The sequence below is a fragment of the Ammospiza caudacuta genome, chromosome 2 (assembly GCF_027887145.1).
Source record: "Ammospiza caudacuta isolate bAmmCau1 chromosome 2, bAmmCau1.pri, whole genome shotgun sequence".
NCBI lineage: Eukaryota > Metazoa > Chordata > Aves > Passeriformes > Passerellidae > Ammospiza > Ammospiza caudacuta.
This window is the reverse complement of record NC_080594.1, coordinates 50,092,787-50,112,354: the sequence shown is the minus strand read 5'-3', so window position 1 is coordinate 50,112,354 and position 19,568 is coordinate 50,092,787. Positions and strand designations below refer to the sequence as shown.

The 19,568-nt window shown below is 36.1% G+C and overlaps 1 protein-coding gene across 1 annotated transcript in view; it reads left to right on the top strand.

Annotated features, from left to right (window-relative positions):
- Window positions 1–17,539, top strand: part of MIPEP (mitochondrial intermediate peptidase) — a 64,267-nt gene extending 46,728 nt beyond the window's left edge. Inside the window, exons 17-19 of the mRNA XM_058825475.1 lie at window positions 9,510–9,631; window positions 10,441–10,514; window positions 17,298–17,539. Of these exons, the coding sequence (XP_058681458.1) occupies window positions 9,510–9,631; window positions 10,441–10,514; window positions 17,298–17,392 (291 nt within the window). The 3' untranslated portion in view covers window positions 17,393–17,539. The remainder of the gene's footprint in view (window positions 1–9,509; window positions 9,632–10,440; window positions 10,515–17,297) is intronic.
- Window positions 17,540–19,568: the final 2,029 nt, after the last annotated feature.

Here is a 19,568-nt window from a genome sequence, read left to right as displayed (position 1 = left end):
TTTAACTTCTGCTGGTAAAAGTGGTTTTGAATTCTGAAAACTTAACTCAAGTGGTGAAAATAAATCTTAAAATTATTGGTAAGGAAGGCTAAGTAGTGGCCACCTATTAAATTTTAAACTGCAATTTCACTTCATATTTATTCTGTCTAGAACCTTCCAAAATTCCTTTTATATTTTTTAGGCTCAACTATGATATAACTTTAGAACCTAAGGAAAACTGAAAGCCAGATTAAAGAAAACGTCAAAAACCAATTACAAGGTAGAGTGGGTGCTATTGGCAAAGAGCTTTTAAAAAAATTCTGGGAGGCAGATGAGAGAGTAAAATTTATGGCGCTAATCAATAAGATGCTAAAAAGAACTCAGTGGGAGAAAACTGACTATCTGAGAAAGGGAGGTTATTGGAAAAGTAAAAGCCAATAAAAGTGTGAAAAACAGAATACAGGATAAGTTCTAACAAACCAGAAGTAAAACTGTGGAAGTTTCAAGCAGCTTAGAAACCAAACCAGCAATAATAATCAAAAACAATGCATCAAAAAGAGGAAGGCTGCCAGATATTTGCTGGAAGTGGAACATAGCTAAGTATGATGATTCAAAAGACATTATGTAGTTATCCAAGAGACTGAACCAAGGATACAAACCATCCTGATGCAAAAAAGATTTGGCAGTAAAGGACCAAGCCCTGTAAAACTTTATTAAGATAATAAAAAGTAGAAATCATTGTACGACTGGAGATAATTAATAAAAGAATGCAAGAATTCAGAACAAAAAAGGCTAGAAAGGCTGAGTTGAGATTTGCAAGTAGAGAAGGTAATAGAATTCCATAATTACTCAAGAAACAAGAGGAGAGTGGGAGAAAGAGCAACAGTAAATGTCAGAGAAAGCAGTGATATTCTGTTCTGCCTCAACATTTTTGAACAGTAAGTGAATTTTGATTAGGTAAGTAATACATGCAGGTTTTGAGATGGATTAAAACAGTAGTGAGATTACAGAATAAAATAGAATAAATAGATTAGATGTAGTCAGATTTTCAGAATATTTAAGCTTGTCAGAACAGTCAGTGACTTGGAGGAATTATCACTCTCAAACTCATGAAAAAGTAGTAGTGTTATGATAACTGCTCTTATGAAGGGAGAAGAACTTGAGAACTGTAGACTAATTGTTCAGATTTTGTCACTCAACAAGTAATTGCAGCAATTATTAAGCGGCTTCTTGTAAGTACCTTGAGAACAGTCAAGTGAGCAAAATAACTCCAGTTTTGTTAAGAACTGCCTCAGATAGAAAAATCCACTTTCTCCCTAAGACATTGATTGATCTTGGAAACAGGATGTAAGTAATTGATAGCATAACTCTATGCTTAACAAGCTTTCTAACACTTGCAAGTCATAATGGCACTACCAAGCTGTAGATTTGTTGCTGAGTCAGCACACAGAAAACATGCTGAAAAGCAGGTGGAAGCTTAGTTTCAGACAGGGACATTTTAAGTGGACATCACCAGGAATCTGTCCAGATTGGAAACAGGAACTACGAGGAAAGTTAAGGAAATCCAGTATTGGGCTAGCAAAGAGAAATTTATATGGGCATACGTGAATGGTATTGAAAATCTTTATGAAAAAAAATTTGGAATTGAGGCTGTGATTACTTGTTTCTTATTAATGAGAAAATAGTAGGAGAGGAAAAATTATGTAATTTATAGCAAGTGTGACTATGGGTAATATCTAATCTTTTAAAGTATTGTTATTTTTTTTTGCTCATTTGTTGAAGAGGGAAGCAGACACCCAGTATGTCTCACACATCTTGTAGGCAGTTTTAGAGAAACCACTGTTGCAGATCACAGAGACATAAGTTTCGTAGTAAAGCCAGAGAGCCTTCATAGAGGATGGCTTTTCTGCTTCTCCCTCTGCAGTTACTTGAAAGGTAGTGATGTTGCTCATATTGCACTTTTTTGAGTTTTGAAGAGGGACGAAGTCATATGTTATTACTCAACCCCTTGAAGTTTGTGTAACCCCTTCAAGGTAATTTTTTACCTTGCCATGTTGGAAACTAAAGTTGTTTATACAGAGTGCAAGTCCCTGGATTAGTTTTCATATGAGCCTTTTTAAAAGTATACTGTAAAATCAAATTGAAGAGTCTGGGTCTGAGGAAAAAATTAATAAAGGAGTGCACAGTGAACTCTGGGGAAGTGATAGCTCTATGAATAATTAATAGCTAAAAGCCATTTCAAGAAGATTGGTGCCCTGCTGAGGTCAGTATTAAAGTAGATGCTGGGACTTTCAAAAGCTCTTAAAGTCACCTTTCAAGGTTTGTTTAGGTTTCTGTCTTTGTGGAGTTGAGTTCATTTTATGATAAAGAAAATGCTGATAGCAAATACTCTGAAGATTTGTTTTCCAGTGGTTATATGACACTATTCACTGGGCAACTATCTACAGCAGTAGAGTGTTTACAGATATCATAAGATATGAAGCACTTTTAAGGAAATTCTTTTTCCAAGTGTTAGCCCCATGAAACTCAAACATACTTTAGTGATAGCATTTGCCATATTTACCATGTGGGAGACCATTTTAAGAAGCAGCGCAAGAAGCAGTTGCATACATCTCCTGTTAAAATTCTGAATATATTTAGATGTATTGTACATATATATGAAAGCACAGATAGCTTCATCTAGTTTGATATAGTTCTGTTTTCATGGCTCACATGTTCTTTTTCCCCCCTGAGATTGCATTACTGGAGCTATATTTGACAGTGATATATACAGCTGAATACCTCATGGCCATAAACACAGCCTAGAGAGTCTGAAATGAAATTCTCTTCAAGTGCTGTGGAGGACTATCTTTTCTATGAAAAGTCAAACCAGAAAAGAACAAGACAGAGGAACTATTAGCACCCTTGCTTCACAGGAGGTGGCTGAGATGAGATGAATGTAATTTCTTTAAATTCACACTGCACTTGTGGCAGATTAAGGATTAGAGTTGTGATCCCTTCAATCCATTGCTAAAATTACTCTAGTAAAAGATAGTAAATAAACAGTAAACAGGTAGTGATTTCATCTTCCAGTGTTGGTTCAGATACTTTACTTGATAAGTTGTACTTGCAAATACATTTTGCAGTTACCATGTTGCTTAAGGTATTTCTTGGTTTTGTAAGGGCTTATTTTAAGCAGTGTTCATGATGTTTATTTTAAAATAATAGGTCAATACTTAAAATTAGGTTTAATTGGAAAAGTAGTGTAAAAAATTTGGGCTTCAGTGCAGGTCTGTATGCAAAGGAAACAGTGACCTGATTCTGTGTATCTCAGGCTTATGAATTTAAAGCTTAGGCAATAATAGAAATTACTAATTATAATTGAAGAGGGGGTTATTGCATGTGTATGTATATCTGTGTAGAATTGCATGGTAAGACATGAAAGATTTGTTTGAGAATCGTACGTTTGCAAATTTCTTATATTTTACTTGAAAGACTAGCTGTAATTTTTACAAGTAACACTGTCTCTTAACTTGTCCAAATAAGATCGGTTAAAGGATACAATAAAGAATCAATTTTCATATCTCCATGTCCTTTAAAGATTTGAAGCAATGCAAATCAGATGTACAGATTTTTGATGTCAGTATTCTTTATTATGATCTCCTTCCCTCAGTCCATTTCTGGGGAGAAGAGGGTATAGAGTAAATAGTTCTAAATGATTTTGCTGTAAGCAGCTCAAATTCATGAATAGTTTATAAGTAAAAATGAAATATTTTTCTTTAAGCAATTCAAAGACCATATGGTACATATCTAGAGTCACCTAAGTGGTTAATTGAATGTTAAATTCTTTTCCTCTTCCTTAGTGTAAACAACTGCAAAAATATTTACATTTCCTCCCTTGCTAGATTTATTTATCATTTTATAATAAAAACACGGAAGTGTTATAAATTGAAGACTTAATCTCTTGCTTGACTCACTTTCTGAAATGTCAGCGGTGTCTCTGGTTTGGTTTACTTTGTGTTCTCTCCATTCCTAACACAGAAATGCAGAGCACTGGAAAACTGAAGAGTAATGATATTAGGCGAGTTAGAGATGCAGCATGAGATGAGGTTTCTTGAAATTAGTTTTCTGTTATTCTAAGCAAGATTTGAAACTTCAGGAAAGAAAGTGGTTCTTTATTGCATTTAATCATTATTGTGAAACTCCAGAAGAATGATGATGTAATTCTGTAAAACTTAGAGGGGTTGAGGTCAAAAATCCAGAATGTAAGTTGACCATGCAAGCCGCTGCTTACCTATGGAGAGAGTTGTTTCTGCAATCAGGGCATGCTACAGCTTTTCTCCAAAGGTGGCACAAACAGTTTGCAAACTCTGCACTCTGATACTCATCAACCATTTCAAAGCACTGGCCAAAGTGTGCTTGTCTGCATGGCAGAGCAGCATTGTCCTGGATTTCTGCTGGTACTAGTAAACCTCAGCCTCAGCAGAGGGAAATGGCCTGTGCTGATTCCCATGCTATCTGCCCTTCTCTCCTGGCTCCGAGGAACCAGAGCCTGCAGCTTCTCCTTGAACTCCCAGAGTTATCCACCCCTGCTGATAGCTAAAGTCAAGGGCATTAGGAGCAACAGTGTCACCTGAGTGCCAGACACAAGGGCTTCTCCACCCAGTAGCCCCTGAAGGAGATAAATTGGCTGCTCCTTTGTTGGGTTTCTTGCCAGAATAAAATTTTAATTAAGAAGGGGGAGGGCACCAGATATCATCTCCATCAAATACTGTTCTTCACAGAAACAATTCAACAACTTTATCATTGATGTAATTACTGTAGCACACTTTTTGTAATTAGAAGTCTTAAATGACACGAGTACTTCCCTTAATTTAGTGTTGAGTCTTTTCAGGTTCTCACTTGTGTTTTTTGTCTTGAGATGCAAAGCAAAATGGACATAAATGTACTTTAAAGTACCTGAAGCAGAAACTGTTGGAAGAATGTTTTGAAAAGTCCAAGCAATAGTCAAGAATTTCTGTAGGATTTCTTTTCAGAAGGTGTAGTAGGATTTTGTAGAACTGATTTATGATGAAATTAGTGGAAGCCTCCAGAACCATGTTTAGCCAGTCAAGCAAAAGCTAGCTTAGTATATATTAAGATGCCTACAGATTTTCTTTCAGTTTTGTCCTTTTACCATCACATATAAATTTTTGTATCAGATTATTTTTGTGACAATATTAACAGTTCTAAATTTAAAATTCAAATAATTGAATCCTAAAGTAATGTAACCTTTAAAATAGTTTGGTTTAACTGATCCTACCATATTGTTAAAATGAACAAAGGGGCTTAACTTTTGAAGATGGAAGGTGTTGTAAATTATTCAGATTCCTCCTAAAGCAGTAATTCTATCCTCTCAAAAGATAACAGGATAAATATTTCTGTCCTCTACTACAAGGGAGGCCTATGTGACTAGTTTGGGCAAGACACATATAGTTTAGGTAGCTAGCGTAAAATGAACTGAATCTTACCCTAAGAATGTATTCTACAAGGACTTTAAAAAAACTCCTGATAAGGTGTGAGAATACAAAGTATCAGTGAGGTATTTTTGTATTCACATGATGGGGTGGAAAGCCATTGCACATGAAATTTTGGAAATGCTTCAGACATGGTTATAAGAAAAGATTGATAATGTTGGTGGAAAAAAGGTCTGTTTAATAACAGCAGTGGATCAGTCACACACCTTTATTGCAGTCTGTTGTGCTGAATAAAAAGCAGGCATGAACATGACCTGTGGATGGCATATTATCATAACCCATGGGCTATGCTGTAAAATGCACTGTTTTATAAACTCCTGGAATGGGTTCATGGAACTTTTTGAAGTAAGCAATTACCCAGAGTCTTCATTAACTTTCTAGCTGCTTACCAAAAATATAACATTTAATAAGGAGACTGCCCTAGTTCTGCATGTCTAGCCTTTACCCTGTCCAAAAGAGAATTTGATATGTCTTTTTTTTTTTAATGAAGAAATATCTCCTTGTTGGAAATAACACAAGAAATCAAGTCATCTTATAGCTGAATTTATTACCATGGAGAAATGGAGTTTTATGCTACAAGATCAATCATTTAGTTTTAAATATTTGTGATAATCTCTTAAAATGTCTCTCTTTTTTGTGAGAAATATTTTTAAATGTTATTTGTGATAATCACCCCAGTAATGGGGGGTGTCTTTTTATTAATCATAGAACTTTTTAATGGAGCAGTAGCCTATATATTCTTGTGGTTTTTGAACATGTTATTGCCTAGGTCATAATCTCTCCTCTGTATGAAGTAGGAGGAGAGGAAGAAGTTTTTTTATGTGGGCAGGTAGCTTCTTGTGAATTAGGGTAGAGGATGGGGTTTTATTGTTTAAATATATTTTTATAGGTAGCTAAGTCCAGTCTTGAAAAGTTAATTATTAGGACAGAATAGAATCAGAAAATGTACTTGAATAATGTAATGGTTTCTGGGTAATATTGAACATTGGGAGTTCCTGATCAGGAACTTAGTGTGAGGACTTGGACAAAAGTAGTGACAGGAAATGATGAAATGCTAGAGTTATTCATGCTCTAGAGTGGGGAAAATCTGTACTGATTAAAAAAAAATTAATTACAGACTTCAAATTTCAGTAGGGAATAGCACTGTTTGTTATTGGTTTTCCTTTACTGCTGTTTGCAGTGGGACAACAATCTTAGTTTCAGTTTGACTCACCCTCCATTTCTGTTTCTTGTTTTAGATGCTGTTCTGTTCCGAAATAAATTTTTGAAATTTCCACTTCATCATATTTGTAAGCCTCCCCAGATGCAGATAAGGAGATGAGCAGTGTCATTCCTTGGTCTTTCTGTAGTTTCCTTTTCTCTTATGAAAGGAAACAATGTGACATTCGTTAGTAAAGCCCAGCAAAGACAAAGTGAAACAAAATTGAGCAGAGTGTACTGAGGCCATTTTAGGTGCAGACTTTGAAATCAAGCTTTTGGTCTTGGACAGATTGCTGAGAAGTTGTTCTTTTCTCTTTGCTTAATTGTGATACAGAGTTTCAACAAACCCAATAAATTGAGCAGTTGATCAACCTGGAAGTGCAGATGAGCTGGTTTAGATGCAGACCATTAAATGCCAAGAGATTTGAGGAAACAGTATAATCTGAGGTTTCAAGTAAGACATACTGTCTTAGTTAGAGCTTATATGATCATCAAAGTAATTCCTTTCTGATGGGAGAGGTAGAAATATCCTTCAGTATGCCAAACACCTGGAAATTATTTTTGTTTGTAGCCTAAAAACCATTTCTGAGTATGTGAAACCAATTCGTCAGTAAAGTTTTCCACATTCCAGAGAGAGAGAGAGAGTAGAAACTTCTAATCATAACTTTTAAAACATTATAAAAGAAACTGACATATTTTCCTGCTCAGTCTTCTAAAAATGTAGTCTCTCTGCTCTGTTTCAAAATGTGCTTTTAGTTTAATGATTATGGTTGTAATTAAGGGACTAGTTAGAAAAACTCTAGCTATAAAGTATAAACATATACCAAACCAAATACCTTTCAAAGGCAACCAAAATACCTTTCAAAGCAAAGTGGAGACTCTGTGTCTGAGCTAGATGTTGTAACACACTTGCATTACAGTGAGATTCAGTACAGTGCTTTACCTTAAAGAGAAAAAGAGTCAATAATTTTAACGAATTTGCACCATGCATCAAGACCCATAGGAAAATTGAAGACTTTTTTCATCTCATTTAACCTTGCTACTCCTACTTTGGTTGTGTAGGTCACCAGTACAGGATCAATTGCTCACCCATGGCAAATTCCATTTGTTTTGGGCGCCTGTCTTAGGGTGGAGTAACCATCTTGTAAAAAGTAGCTTTTGAATGGTTGAGCTACAGCTGACTTTGAGAACTTTATTTGTAGCTGTTGCTTAGAGAAGGTCGTGTAGCTAGCAACTTATTTCTCATCAGCTGTTGGAAGTAATTTAGATTATTAAGCACTGTTTGTTCTCTTTTCTTTTAAGGAAAAAAGACTAAATAAAAGCCAAATACTTACTTTTTTCCACCCTTTCAGTTGGTCTTTTTTTTTAGAATAGACATACATCTTTTGGGGTAATAGAGAGTAAGATAATAATCAGGAATTTCTTGAATAAAGAAGCATAGTTTATTTCAGCTGTAAAAAAGAAGGAACTTATTAATTACAGTGTGCTAAAGAATCACAAAGACAAATAGTTTTGGAAAATTACATATGTCCTTTCACTTTTTTATTTGGCTTCATCAGAATTTCAGCCATTGACTGTAGATAAGAACAAGTATCTGAGAACCCATGGACTTAAATTTAAAACATCTGTTATGCTACATTATTGTTTATCTTTTAGTTCCTCTTTGAAACTCTGTTTTTTATAGTACTGCAAAAATCTTGACAACAGACATATCACAAAAATGATAAGAGTTTTGACTTTGGATAGGAAGGCAAAGAAGATAGGGCACTTGTTTTCTCTTTGGAGTTTCCTCAGAACCAAAGGGCAGAGGAAGTTTCATACTCCTTCCTTTCTACAGTCATCCATTCTCATTTCAATCTGTTGGGAAACAGCATTTCAGGTTGGAACTACTTGCTTAACACATCACACTGGAGAGGTGATGAAATCTTCATCCCTGGAGACTTTAGACAGGGCCCTGAGGAATCTCTCCAAAGCTGGCTTTGCTTTGAGTGAGGGTTGGACCAGATGACTTTTGGAGGTCTGTCACAGTTTAAATTATTCTGTTGCAGTCAGGGAAATAAAAAGAAAAAAGTATTTTGATTTCTGTGAAGATAAGGCTGATAGTTCTGATTTTCTTTGCAAAGAAAACATAAGGAAACAGTCAACACTAAAAAGCATTAAAAAAAAGTCTATCATCACTTGAATGAGTCACTATGTGAAGTAACAATCCATAAATGAATAGCAATATAATTGTGGATTATAATCTGCTGTATATACACACATTTAAAAATGTGCAGACAAGTCTGTGAATTATGGCATTGCATGTGGATGGAATTTGTGTACTTCTAAGATGGCTGCCACATGGAAAGCTGTATTTTTTTTATAGCATTAAACACAAATCACTATTACCATTTTGTTTCTGACAAAAATTATAAGTTGAACTTTTCTGAATGTGATACTGCACATACCCACATGGAAAATTATAAAATACTGTGTTACTTGTAACAAGGTAATTGTGGGCTTTGTTCAAGACCAGTAGAACTACACAGCTATTATCAGATATGAATGATTTATTTTACTGCTTTATTTTCTCCCCTTCTGATCCTGTTTATATATAGTTTCAATCCTGATGATCAGCCTACTGCATGCACACCATTTAGATTGAAAAATGCTTCTTCTGATAAAGTATTGTTCGTTCTGGGATTTATTTCTGGTGGCTTTTTTTTTCTTTCTTTTTTTTTCTTTTTTGTTTGTCATTAATAGGATCAGATTTCTTCCATCATACATAAGGAAATGTTGAACAACAAAAAGAATTTAAAAGATTACATGGGGTTTGGGTTCTTTTTCATTTTACAGGCCTGGCAGCTGAGATTCAGTCACCTTGTGGGCTACGGTGCCAAATACTACTCCTACCTCATGTCCAGGGCTGTTGCCTCTATGGTGTGGAAACAGTGCTTTGCTCAGAACCCATTTGACAGGTAAAAACACAGAAATGTTAAATAGAATGAAATGCTAGTTGCTTCTGGAAAACGTGAAACAAATTAGGTGGTGGGCTTTTTGGACGCAAATTAGTTGTTAGTGTTTTTTCTTGATTTTAAGATACTACAAAGCAGGAAATAACCACAGAAATATGTATATATATATACACACACAAATATACATGTGTGTGTGTGTGTATATATATACTTTGGGACATGTTCATTGGTGCAAAAAAAAAATGTGCCAATGTTTTAAAATACAGGTGAGTCAGTGGGGAGACACTGAAATCCTTATTTAGATCTAATTAGAGAGCTTGAAATTCATAGATGCCTAATAACTTGTAATTTTCTATTGAAATCAAAGCAACTGTGGGTATTAAACAAGCTTCATGTCACCAACATCAAAGCTCAGTGGAGCTTTCCTACTCATTTTACTTTGTGAAATTAAGAAAGCAAATTGTGAGGTCACAAATTGTAAGCATTCTTATACCTTTGCTGAATGTTCAGGACATAGTAACAGAGCAACTTTTCCCTTGGGCACAATGAAGCCTGAAATGCTCTTCACAAATTAACTTCTATAGGCACCAACACACACTCCTATACATAAAATTTTTCTAGTTCAGTTCCTCATTATGGAATTTTAAATGTAATTTGAATTTGAGGAGGTCATGTGGCACCAGCCATTGTTTCAGGGTAGAAAATTTCATTTGGTCTCTGTCTGTGAGGTCTGTAGAGATCCTAGAAGCAAACCTGGGTGAAGGCTGGACAGGTTGTGTTTGCAGATGGCTCTAACACCTGTGTTTCTCCAGGGCAATGGGGGAGCGCTATCGTAGGGAGATGCTGGCACACGGCGGTGGAAAGGAGCCCATGCTGATGGTGCAAGGTAGGAAATCAGTTATAACTCTCTTAGTCCCCTGCAAAAGAAAGGAACTTCCACTTAACTGCATTTCCCAACTTGGTCTTTTTACTTTAATTATGATGTTCACTGGATTTATGAAGGAAAAATTTAAGTGGACTGATCATCACCTTTGTATCATGGTCAGTAGAACTCCTTGTGGTATGTGGAGTACACACAGATAGCTGGGCTGAAGTGTTGGAAAGGTTTTGTGTTATGAGGCTGTCTAAAGAATTCAGAATAAACTTGAAGGGAGATAGATTACATTATTTCTTGGATACAGTAAAGTAGTAACTTTTCCATGCATGAAATTCCTAAAATCTCTGGTTATTTTGTATAGGAGAAGTTGAACTTGTTTTGGCCACATCATTTCGGTGTCATCAAAATATCTTTGGCTGTATCAGTACTTCGAGTGTACATTTTCATGAAATGCAGCTCTGACAACTGTAAGAAACACAATTCATTATTCATCTCACTACAATATTTGTGTCTTGAATCTGGAAAATAACTTCTAAAAATCATTCATACCCATAGCAAAAATACTCTGTGTGTTCATACCTTAAAAATTAGTGCCAGAAGAATGAAACAAGTTTGAGAAACTGCTGACTTAGTCTCAAATCTCTGAAATCAAGGTAAAGACTTTCCTGTGTAATGTTGCAGAATTCAAACCAAACATTACTTTTGCTGTTCCTAAGGTGAGCACTTGCTAAGTCCTGGCACAGCTTTCAACTTTCTCTGAAATCTTTAGTATTAAGAATGAATATGAATTCACTGGCCTCTGTAAACTCCATTTTAGCAGACTGGAACTTCTGGGAATTTTTTCTACAGATAAGGGAAACAGTGGTAACATGTCTGTATTTCATCATGAGATTGGCACAGTTTCATGACTAGAACATTTCAGTTCTTTGACCCATTTGTTTATATTTGAGGCCATGACCTCTGCTCTCCTTAGACTCATCATATATTAAGCAACTATATATTCTTTAGGTTGTCTACTTATGTTTCTGATCTACAGGGTTATTTTTAATTCAATATGCCTTCCCAAACTTACTTCTCTTTACTGTTCTTGAAGAGTTTGTGTTTGTAACTTTGAAAAACTGTAGCCCAGAACTGTGGATTAGAATTTGCAAGACAGGAATGTGCATCTTTACAAGCATATCCAATTTTTACATTGAAAGTCATATGGTAGAGAAAGAAAAAAATGTTTTTAAATACCAGATATGCTTATGATCTCTTTCTGGGATATATTCTTTATTTTACTGAACATGGAATTTTCCTGGAATGTCCTGGAAATTATGTTGAAGTTGCTGGCAGTGTGCTTCTGTGAATCAAGTACTATTTGAATGAAGTCTCAAAATTCATCTGTGGATGGTCTTACAGAAAATCTATGGAAGTAAAACTGGCTCTCTCCCTTGCATGTGATAGGATCCTATGGGAGACCATGTCAAAGGGCTCAGGCTCACTAAGGTCCAAAGGAGGTGACGTGCACTGCTCTCCTCTTTTCTGCCAGACCAGTTATTTCATCATATCAAGTTACTTAAGCATGACTTGCCTTTGGTGAATCCATGACTGTTTCTGATTTTTTTGCTGTTTGTGAGTCTGAAAACAGTTTCCAGGATTAGTTGGTCCAGATCCTTCCTAGGGACTGAGGTAAGACCGACCAGCCTCAGCTCCTTAGGTTCTGCTGCTTGCTCTTCCTGAAGATAGACATGAGTTTTGCTTTCTTCCAGTCTTGTAGTACCTCTCCTGTTTTAATAGATTACTGAGAGTTGCCTAGCAATGCCATCTGCCAGCTCCCTTAGCACTCAGGGTGCATCCTGCCCGGGCCTGTGGGCTTGTTTATGCCCAGTTTTCTTCAGTGTACCATGATCTGATCCTCTTCCATCAAAGATACACCTTCCTTGCTTCAGATTATCTCCCTGGCCACTTTTGTATTCTGAATTTCACTTTTACACTCTTTATTCAGAAATCCTAACTGATACTCAAGATCATAAAAATAACAAGTGTTCATCAGCAGATTCTTTGTGCCTATCATGATGTTCATTTGTAGACAGTAAAAGTAGTTAAGTAAAAAACTTAACAAACGTGCTTGAGCGACTTCCTGAAGAATGAAATCAGGGTGACTCAGGTGTTCTGACAAGACAATAACTTGGTTGCTGATTTGGGATTATTGGAAGCTAAATAATAGAGCACACCTGATGAAAAAAGTTATATTTGTACTTGATTGGTCTGTATTTCTTACAAAAAATGAGAATTTATGGAGAAAAGTAGGAACAATTCAATTTGTTTAGGTTCAATGAGATTCTGATTTCTCTTGCTGGTTTTTTTTCATTATTGATATTCCAGACTACTTGACTTCCATCTCCTGTTGCTTTCCATCAGTTTCAAAACTGCTCCCATAGCAGATAACAAAACATATCTGATTAAAGACAGATTCCACTTTAAAGCTTGTTGATTTTACTCCTCTTCAGAGAAATAGTCAAGAATCTGTGCTCACTAGTACCCTATTTTAAAAAGTTCTTTAGGTTGTTATTTCAGGTGGTTTTTATATGGGCTTGCACATGTCTGGCTTTCGGATGCACATCTGCAGCCTCACCCTTGAAGTGTTTCCATACTTCATTAGGAAGTTAGCCATGTTCATTGGCTGTTTGATAGCAGGTTACTTCACGAGCACATTTCATTAATGCAGCTTCTTTGTTATGATTTTCTTCTCAGAAGCTATCTATTGTTTTTCTTTTGTGTTTGGATATGACCCTAGCTTTTCATCTTTCTCCAACATGATTCCATAGATGTACTGATTAGGAAAGATAAAGGATCTGACCTGTGGAGTTGCTGACAAGGTTCCTGTTTGAACTAGTCTTTAATTAGGAAACACAATATACTTTTTTGTTGTTTTTGTTTGCATTTGATTCTCTTGGTATTTGTTTCCTTTTAAAAAGCCAAAATCATAGAGGGTTTTTGAGAACTTTTAAAACATTTTCTGAAGAGATCCTTTTTATCTTACCCCCTTGATAGTCAATGAAATACAGAAACAGCCACAAATATGGATATCGGGAGCAATTGAAAATGGGTAGACAATGTTTTGTCCAAGAGGCTTATTTTCTTTTAATTTTTCCTTACAGAAAAATTATGTTTTAAGAAGAACTTGATTCCTCTGTGATTTTGTGTTGATTACATGGCTCTTGCAGATTTTCTCCTTCCTAGGATTACATGGCATTAGGGATTCCAAATTCCTTTGAAGTTATATAACCCAGGTATCCCTTCCAGGTCCAGTTGTGTGCTGGTTGCAGGTCTGAACAAGATTCAGATGTGCACCATTCCTCCCTCTCTCCCTTGGCACTCTGGCTGGAAAGAAACCCAGGTGCATAGGCAGAGAGTGAATTGCAGCGTGAAAACTACTGGGTTGGATGTTTTGGGAACTAAGCACATGGAACATATCCTGGAGTGCATTTCTCCTGTAGCCTTGGTGCAGCCACGTTGTCCTTGGGGCTTGTGAAGAAGTCCTTGTGCGAAATGCGTGTGAGATTGCGCTCCTGCTTTTTTGTATTACGTTGCAGACAGTCATACTCAGCTCTGAGCCTTCATGGTAACCAAACCAACTGACTGTATAAATAAACACCCATTTACTCCAATGCTGTTTGAAAATTTGCTTTTCCATGCCTCAGACTGTACTTCATGGAGTAATTGTAATTTGAAGAGGCTGCAAAAATCTTCAGATAATGATTGTATGTCTCTTTGAAAGTGTAAGAAATATGCATAAATCCTAGAAGTTGATGTGACTGGCAACATATGTTAGCTCAAACTACATGGACCCAGAATAATTAGTGTTCCAGGGGGGCAGAGGCCAAATTTTGCCACAGGCTTTATTCTTCTCTCAATTTTCAGTGATTGTAGGTTATGGCTAACCATCTCTCAAAAGGGTGTGGTTAACCACAGTGCTGTAATGTGAAAGAAACTTCAAAGCGGTGAAGATAAGCTATGCAGTTGCCTTAGGCTTGGGAGAGACTGAGCTGAAATAGGAGTTGGGCTGAACGTATTAAAATACACTCCTAAATTTGAAAACTGCAACCATCAGACCTTGTGGACATCTTACTAAATCATTTAGACTGAAGTGCTGAGTACTAACAATATATCACAGCTGATCTTGCTTTGATATATTTTAATGGGGTTTGAAGAGAGACATGACCACTCTTTATAGCACATCAGGGTAGAGTAAGAGATTAAAACACAGAAATACCATCATTGCCTGTTTCCTTTGGAACTGTCTTACTCTAAAATCTGTAGTTACTTATTTAATGAGAGCATGATCATTTCATTACAGTAGGAGTTCTTTAGCAATGACCTCAGTTACTCTCTGTCTCTTCTTTGCAAAAGTGAATTCTGTTGGTGTCTGCTTTTGATGTCAGTGTTGGGAAAATAGGAGTGCAACAAACCACTAATGCAAGAAATCTGAAATCTGTTTTTGTTATCAAAAGCTGGATCGGAACTACTGGATCTGAGGTCATTAGACATCACCATTGCCAGAATGATTTTGGAATCTCCTACATATTTAAAGCAAACTTGGTTTTAATAAATAAATACAATTTGTAACAAGTTTTGAGTGATATTTGGTAAGACTGTATTCAGCTGCCCTAAAATATATCCAAGTATACTGTAATTAATTATATTTCTCTTATTAATTTTGTAATATCGAGGGTTGGAATTTTTTTGTTATGATTTGCCGTTTTTATGTAAGAGGGGAAATTAAATCTCCTTGAAGATAATCCCAGCTTCAGTTTCTTCTCTTCTGCCTATCATTGTATTGTTGGCTCTCGGTTTTTTCCAATGTATTGATAATTGGCAGAGTAGTTGTTAGTGTGTGAAAGAATTGGCTGAACATCATCCAGACTGGCTGTTTTTTATAAAGTCAGTAATGGCAGGAGAGTTTTGTGTAATGGGGCTCGAGGAGTGGTGGTTATGTCTATTATGGCCATCTTTATGTAACATCTCTGCAGTATTTTAGTAATCTCTCAGTCATGGTATCTGGTGGAAAAGGAGTGATTGTACATGTTCCAGTGGGCTGCCATCCCTGTCACCTTCTTAAGGCACTCTCCTCTTCTGTGAAAACTGCAGGAAAGTATGAGTCTAACTGGAATTTTTCCAAGGCTGCTAGGGAGCAAATATGCATATTCCCCAGCCAGGAACCCGAGAGAGGGAGTCTGCAAGAGGCCACGGCTCTCTGGGGAGCTCAGATCAGTAGCTGGCTATCTGCACACATCTGTTGCTCAGCCCAGCACATAGCAAGCCATTTTTCATTGTGAACTACAAATAATTCCACTGTGATTTTTCTAACATTAGAGTAGGTGACAAGTTTACTGAGTACGTGGAAATATTAATTCTGTTCTCTTTCATTTTGAAAATAGCTTGATGCAAACTTCATTTAACAGCATTTCAGTCAATCTATATATAGTGTGAGATTTGTTTTCCTTTTAGTGCTTGCTATTAATCTACTGGGCCATGGTAGTTTGTGTTGACACTTGTAACATGTTTTTAAATCAGATTGAAATGGAATTCAGTAAGGTCTTAGCAACAAAATTCTTTTTGGTTGCTCACACCAATTTACTTTGAGCTGATCTGTTTCCTGATGGGTTTTGAATCATTGTGTTATAGTAAAAGATTATAGTCTTTTAGCAGCATGCAATTATAATTTCCACCAAAAGCAAATATTGTTGAGGATGTGAAGGAATATAAATTTCTGTTCAGTAGGTACACCGATCAGAAAGGGTAGAGCAAGGTTATATTTACATTGGCAGATGCCAGAAAGATAACTTCAAAGAAATACAAAGATTAAATTTTACATTTTTGGCAGTTGTACTGTTGTTTTTGGTTTTTTTTTTTTTTTTTGTTTGTTTTTTTGGTTGGGGCTTTTTTTCTGGTACAAGTTATGCAGTAAATTTTCATGTGTAATCTTGAAAATGTTAATAACAGTGAAAAGACCAACTGTAGGTGATGTTAAGTACAAAGAAACATCTGAAAATAATTGAAAGGATATATTCTCATGCCATCTAAAAATTGGGATTCTGGAGAGGAAGAGGTGAAATTTTTAGTTTCTCTGTTTATAGAATTGCCTGACAAAGTACTTGGGCATGATTCTAATTCATGATGCTAATTTTCTTGTCTGTTATCGTGTAGCCAAGTGCTATAGCTAACAGATATAGTAATTTAAATTCTTGAAAAAAGGTAAGTCCTAGTACTGCAAAAAAGCAAAACTAAAACTGCAGTATATTAAAAATGCTTTTGTTTATGTTTTGTGCCTTGTAAAAATTTTCAGATATAGCTGTATTTTAAATGGCTAAATTAAATGGTTCTAAGGTGTGTGTAATGCTTTGAGAAAATACATTTTTTTCTGGCTTGGTCAGAACAGAGACTTAGCAGATAAGGATTTATATACCTGCTCAATCACTATTTTATTTCAGTCATTTAGGAATGACTGAGTCTACAGTTACATTGCTTTAAAACAGATATAATTCCCTGCTTAAACAAGGTCTTAATGACAAAAATCCGTTAAAAGCCTTGAAATCTGTCAATTCTGTGCAAATGTGTAACAGGTATCTTGAAGAAATTAAATAATCCCTCTACACTCTAATTGCACTTTTTTCTTGATGAAGAAATCTGATAGCTGTTTCTGCTGTATGCGACATTAAAAGATAGTTAGCAGTAAGTGCTGCCACTGACGAAGCTGTCAAGGTCACAGCATCCTGATGAAGAGTGTCTTGTCTTGTTTTTTTGTAGGTATGCTGCAGAAATCCCCTTCAGTTGAAGATTTTGTGGATGCCCTTGTTTCAGACTTAGACCATGACTTTGAAACATTTATCATGGACTCATAACAACAGAACCGAATTCTTTTATGCAAGATTGTGTACGTCTTCATAAGTGTGGATAAAATATTGTTGTGACTGGTTTTGCTTTTTGGTGAACAATTTTAGAGTTTGACTGTTTATGTTGGTGGAACGGTAATAAATACTTTCATTGGATCACTTGGTTTCATTTATGAAGATGACTGTTTTCCATTGCATAGGAGTTTAAGCATGGAATTTGGGAGAACAAATCCTCTAGCGTGGTCTGTTAGAAAATTTGATCTTGTTGGAAGAGAGTAAATGGGAATTGAACTCATGTTCAGGGTGACTGGAGGGGTTTGAAAGGTCTTTTGGTGCACACATTGATTCACTATTAGGGTTTACCTCTTGATGTTATGGCCCAGAACTGCTCACACAGGTCTTTCTCACATGCTCATGGATTTTCTTTAACTTTGTTTAACCATATTTTTTGTAGGAGTTCTACATTGGGAAGAGCAAATTGTGTTTGAAAAAAAGGGAAAATTGGAAAGAAAGAAACTTGGAGCTGTATTTGAGATAAGGAAGAGAAGGATGGGAGAAGTAAATCTGTGGTCCTACTGGTCTGTAATGGAAAATTTTAGGTGAGGAGGAAAGAGATATGTTGCAACACATAAGAGAGACAAAGGAGTAAAATAGGTACCCTCCAGATTATCTGGTCCCCGCATGTTCACATGCAGTTTCCTTTTAATGATGAGTAGATGAATGTGGGGAATTGTTTAAAGTACAAGAGGGTGGGTTTTGGAGGGGAAACAAAATAATTCAGAACAAAAATGTTTTTCCAAGATAGGCTGGAGCAGTTTGGTAGGATTGTGTATTGTATAGTGGATGATGAACAAAGGGAATGTTATCAGTGGGTTTTTCTTTTTCCCTCTAAGAAAATTATTAAATGGTATTTGAGGATGTTTTGGGGGAAAAAAAACCAAACAAACAAAAAACAAACAAACAAACAAAAAAACCCCAAAACCCAAAAAATCACAAATCAAAAAAAAAAACCAAAACCAAACCACCTAAAAAACCCCTGGTGATTTTTGCTGTAGGAATGGCCTTGTTTAGAGGTCCTCTGTAGGTTGTTATAAAACATATTTTGTGTCCTGCTCAGCGGAAATGCAGTGAAAGAAGCAAGACAGGAAGAAACCAAAGATGAGACGTGAGAGCAAATAACAGAGAGAAGCAAGTAAAGGTAAAAGATCCCAGCCAGAAAAAGTGGGTGTTTGAGAAAGGATAAATAAGTGTGAGAGCTGATTGATTTGCCCTCTTTTTAGCAGAATCTGTGCAAAAGGTATTTGATATTTTACCCAGTTTTTTCACTGCCTGTTTTTGCAAGGTGGAAGTTGCCTTGTGTGAGTAGCGCTGTCATTTTGGTAGAGCTGGGTTTCGACATTCTTAGATGCATTGGTTAAGCCATAGTGGGTGCATTTTCATGTTTGTACCACAACTAGGCTTATTTCTTGTGCCACTGACTCACTCCACTGTGGGTCTGCAGTTGGTTCCTGAGAGGAAAGAATGAATGGTTTGGTTTAGCAAATTAGGTGGGCATTTTGCTGTAAGTAAAGTCATTAAAAAACCTACAAAGTAAGTGTCAGTTTAGGTGTGAGAAGAACCACATTGTGAAGATGGGAAGGCCTGTAAAGTATACAATAGCTGATGAATGTAAATGTAACAGCCCATAGTGGTGTATTTAATGGAAGTGTATTTCAAAGGGAATTCAAGGGTGTTGCTAAGGGAGCCTCTCATTGTTTGTTGCCTGGGTTTTGTACTGGAACAAACTAGTGATTATGTTTATCTGGAGCTGGCACACGTTGAAAGATTCATTGTGACAAAAAGAACTGAGCAAACGGAAATCCTCGTGCTGACACGGCTCTGGAAGTGCTGCGGTAAAGAAAATAAAGCATCATAATTGGCGGAATAAGCAGAGCATTGACAATTAAGAGATTGCTCCTACATTTTAATTTGAAAGAAAATTCAAGTAGTATTGGATTTAGTGTACAGATAGCTCTTCAAACTATATGTAGTAGTCACACTGCTTTATGCTCATGGCTGCTATTACTTCAGTAATTCACCATCTCATTTGATCCTTCTGCAAACAACAGTCTTTTCAAGGTTTTATCAAAGTTGCATCAAACAATATCTTCCTAATATGAAATCAGATGTCAACAAAGAAAGGAAG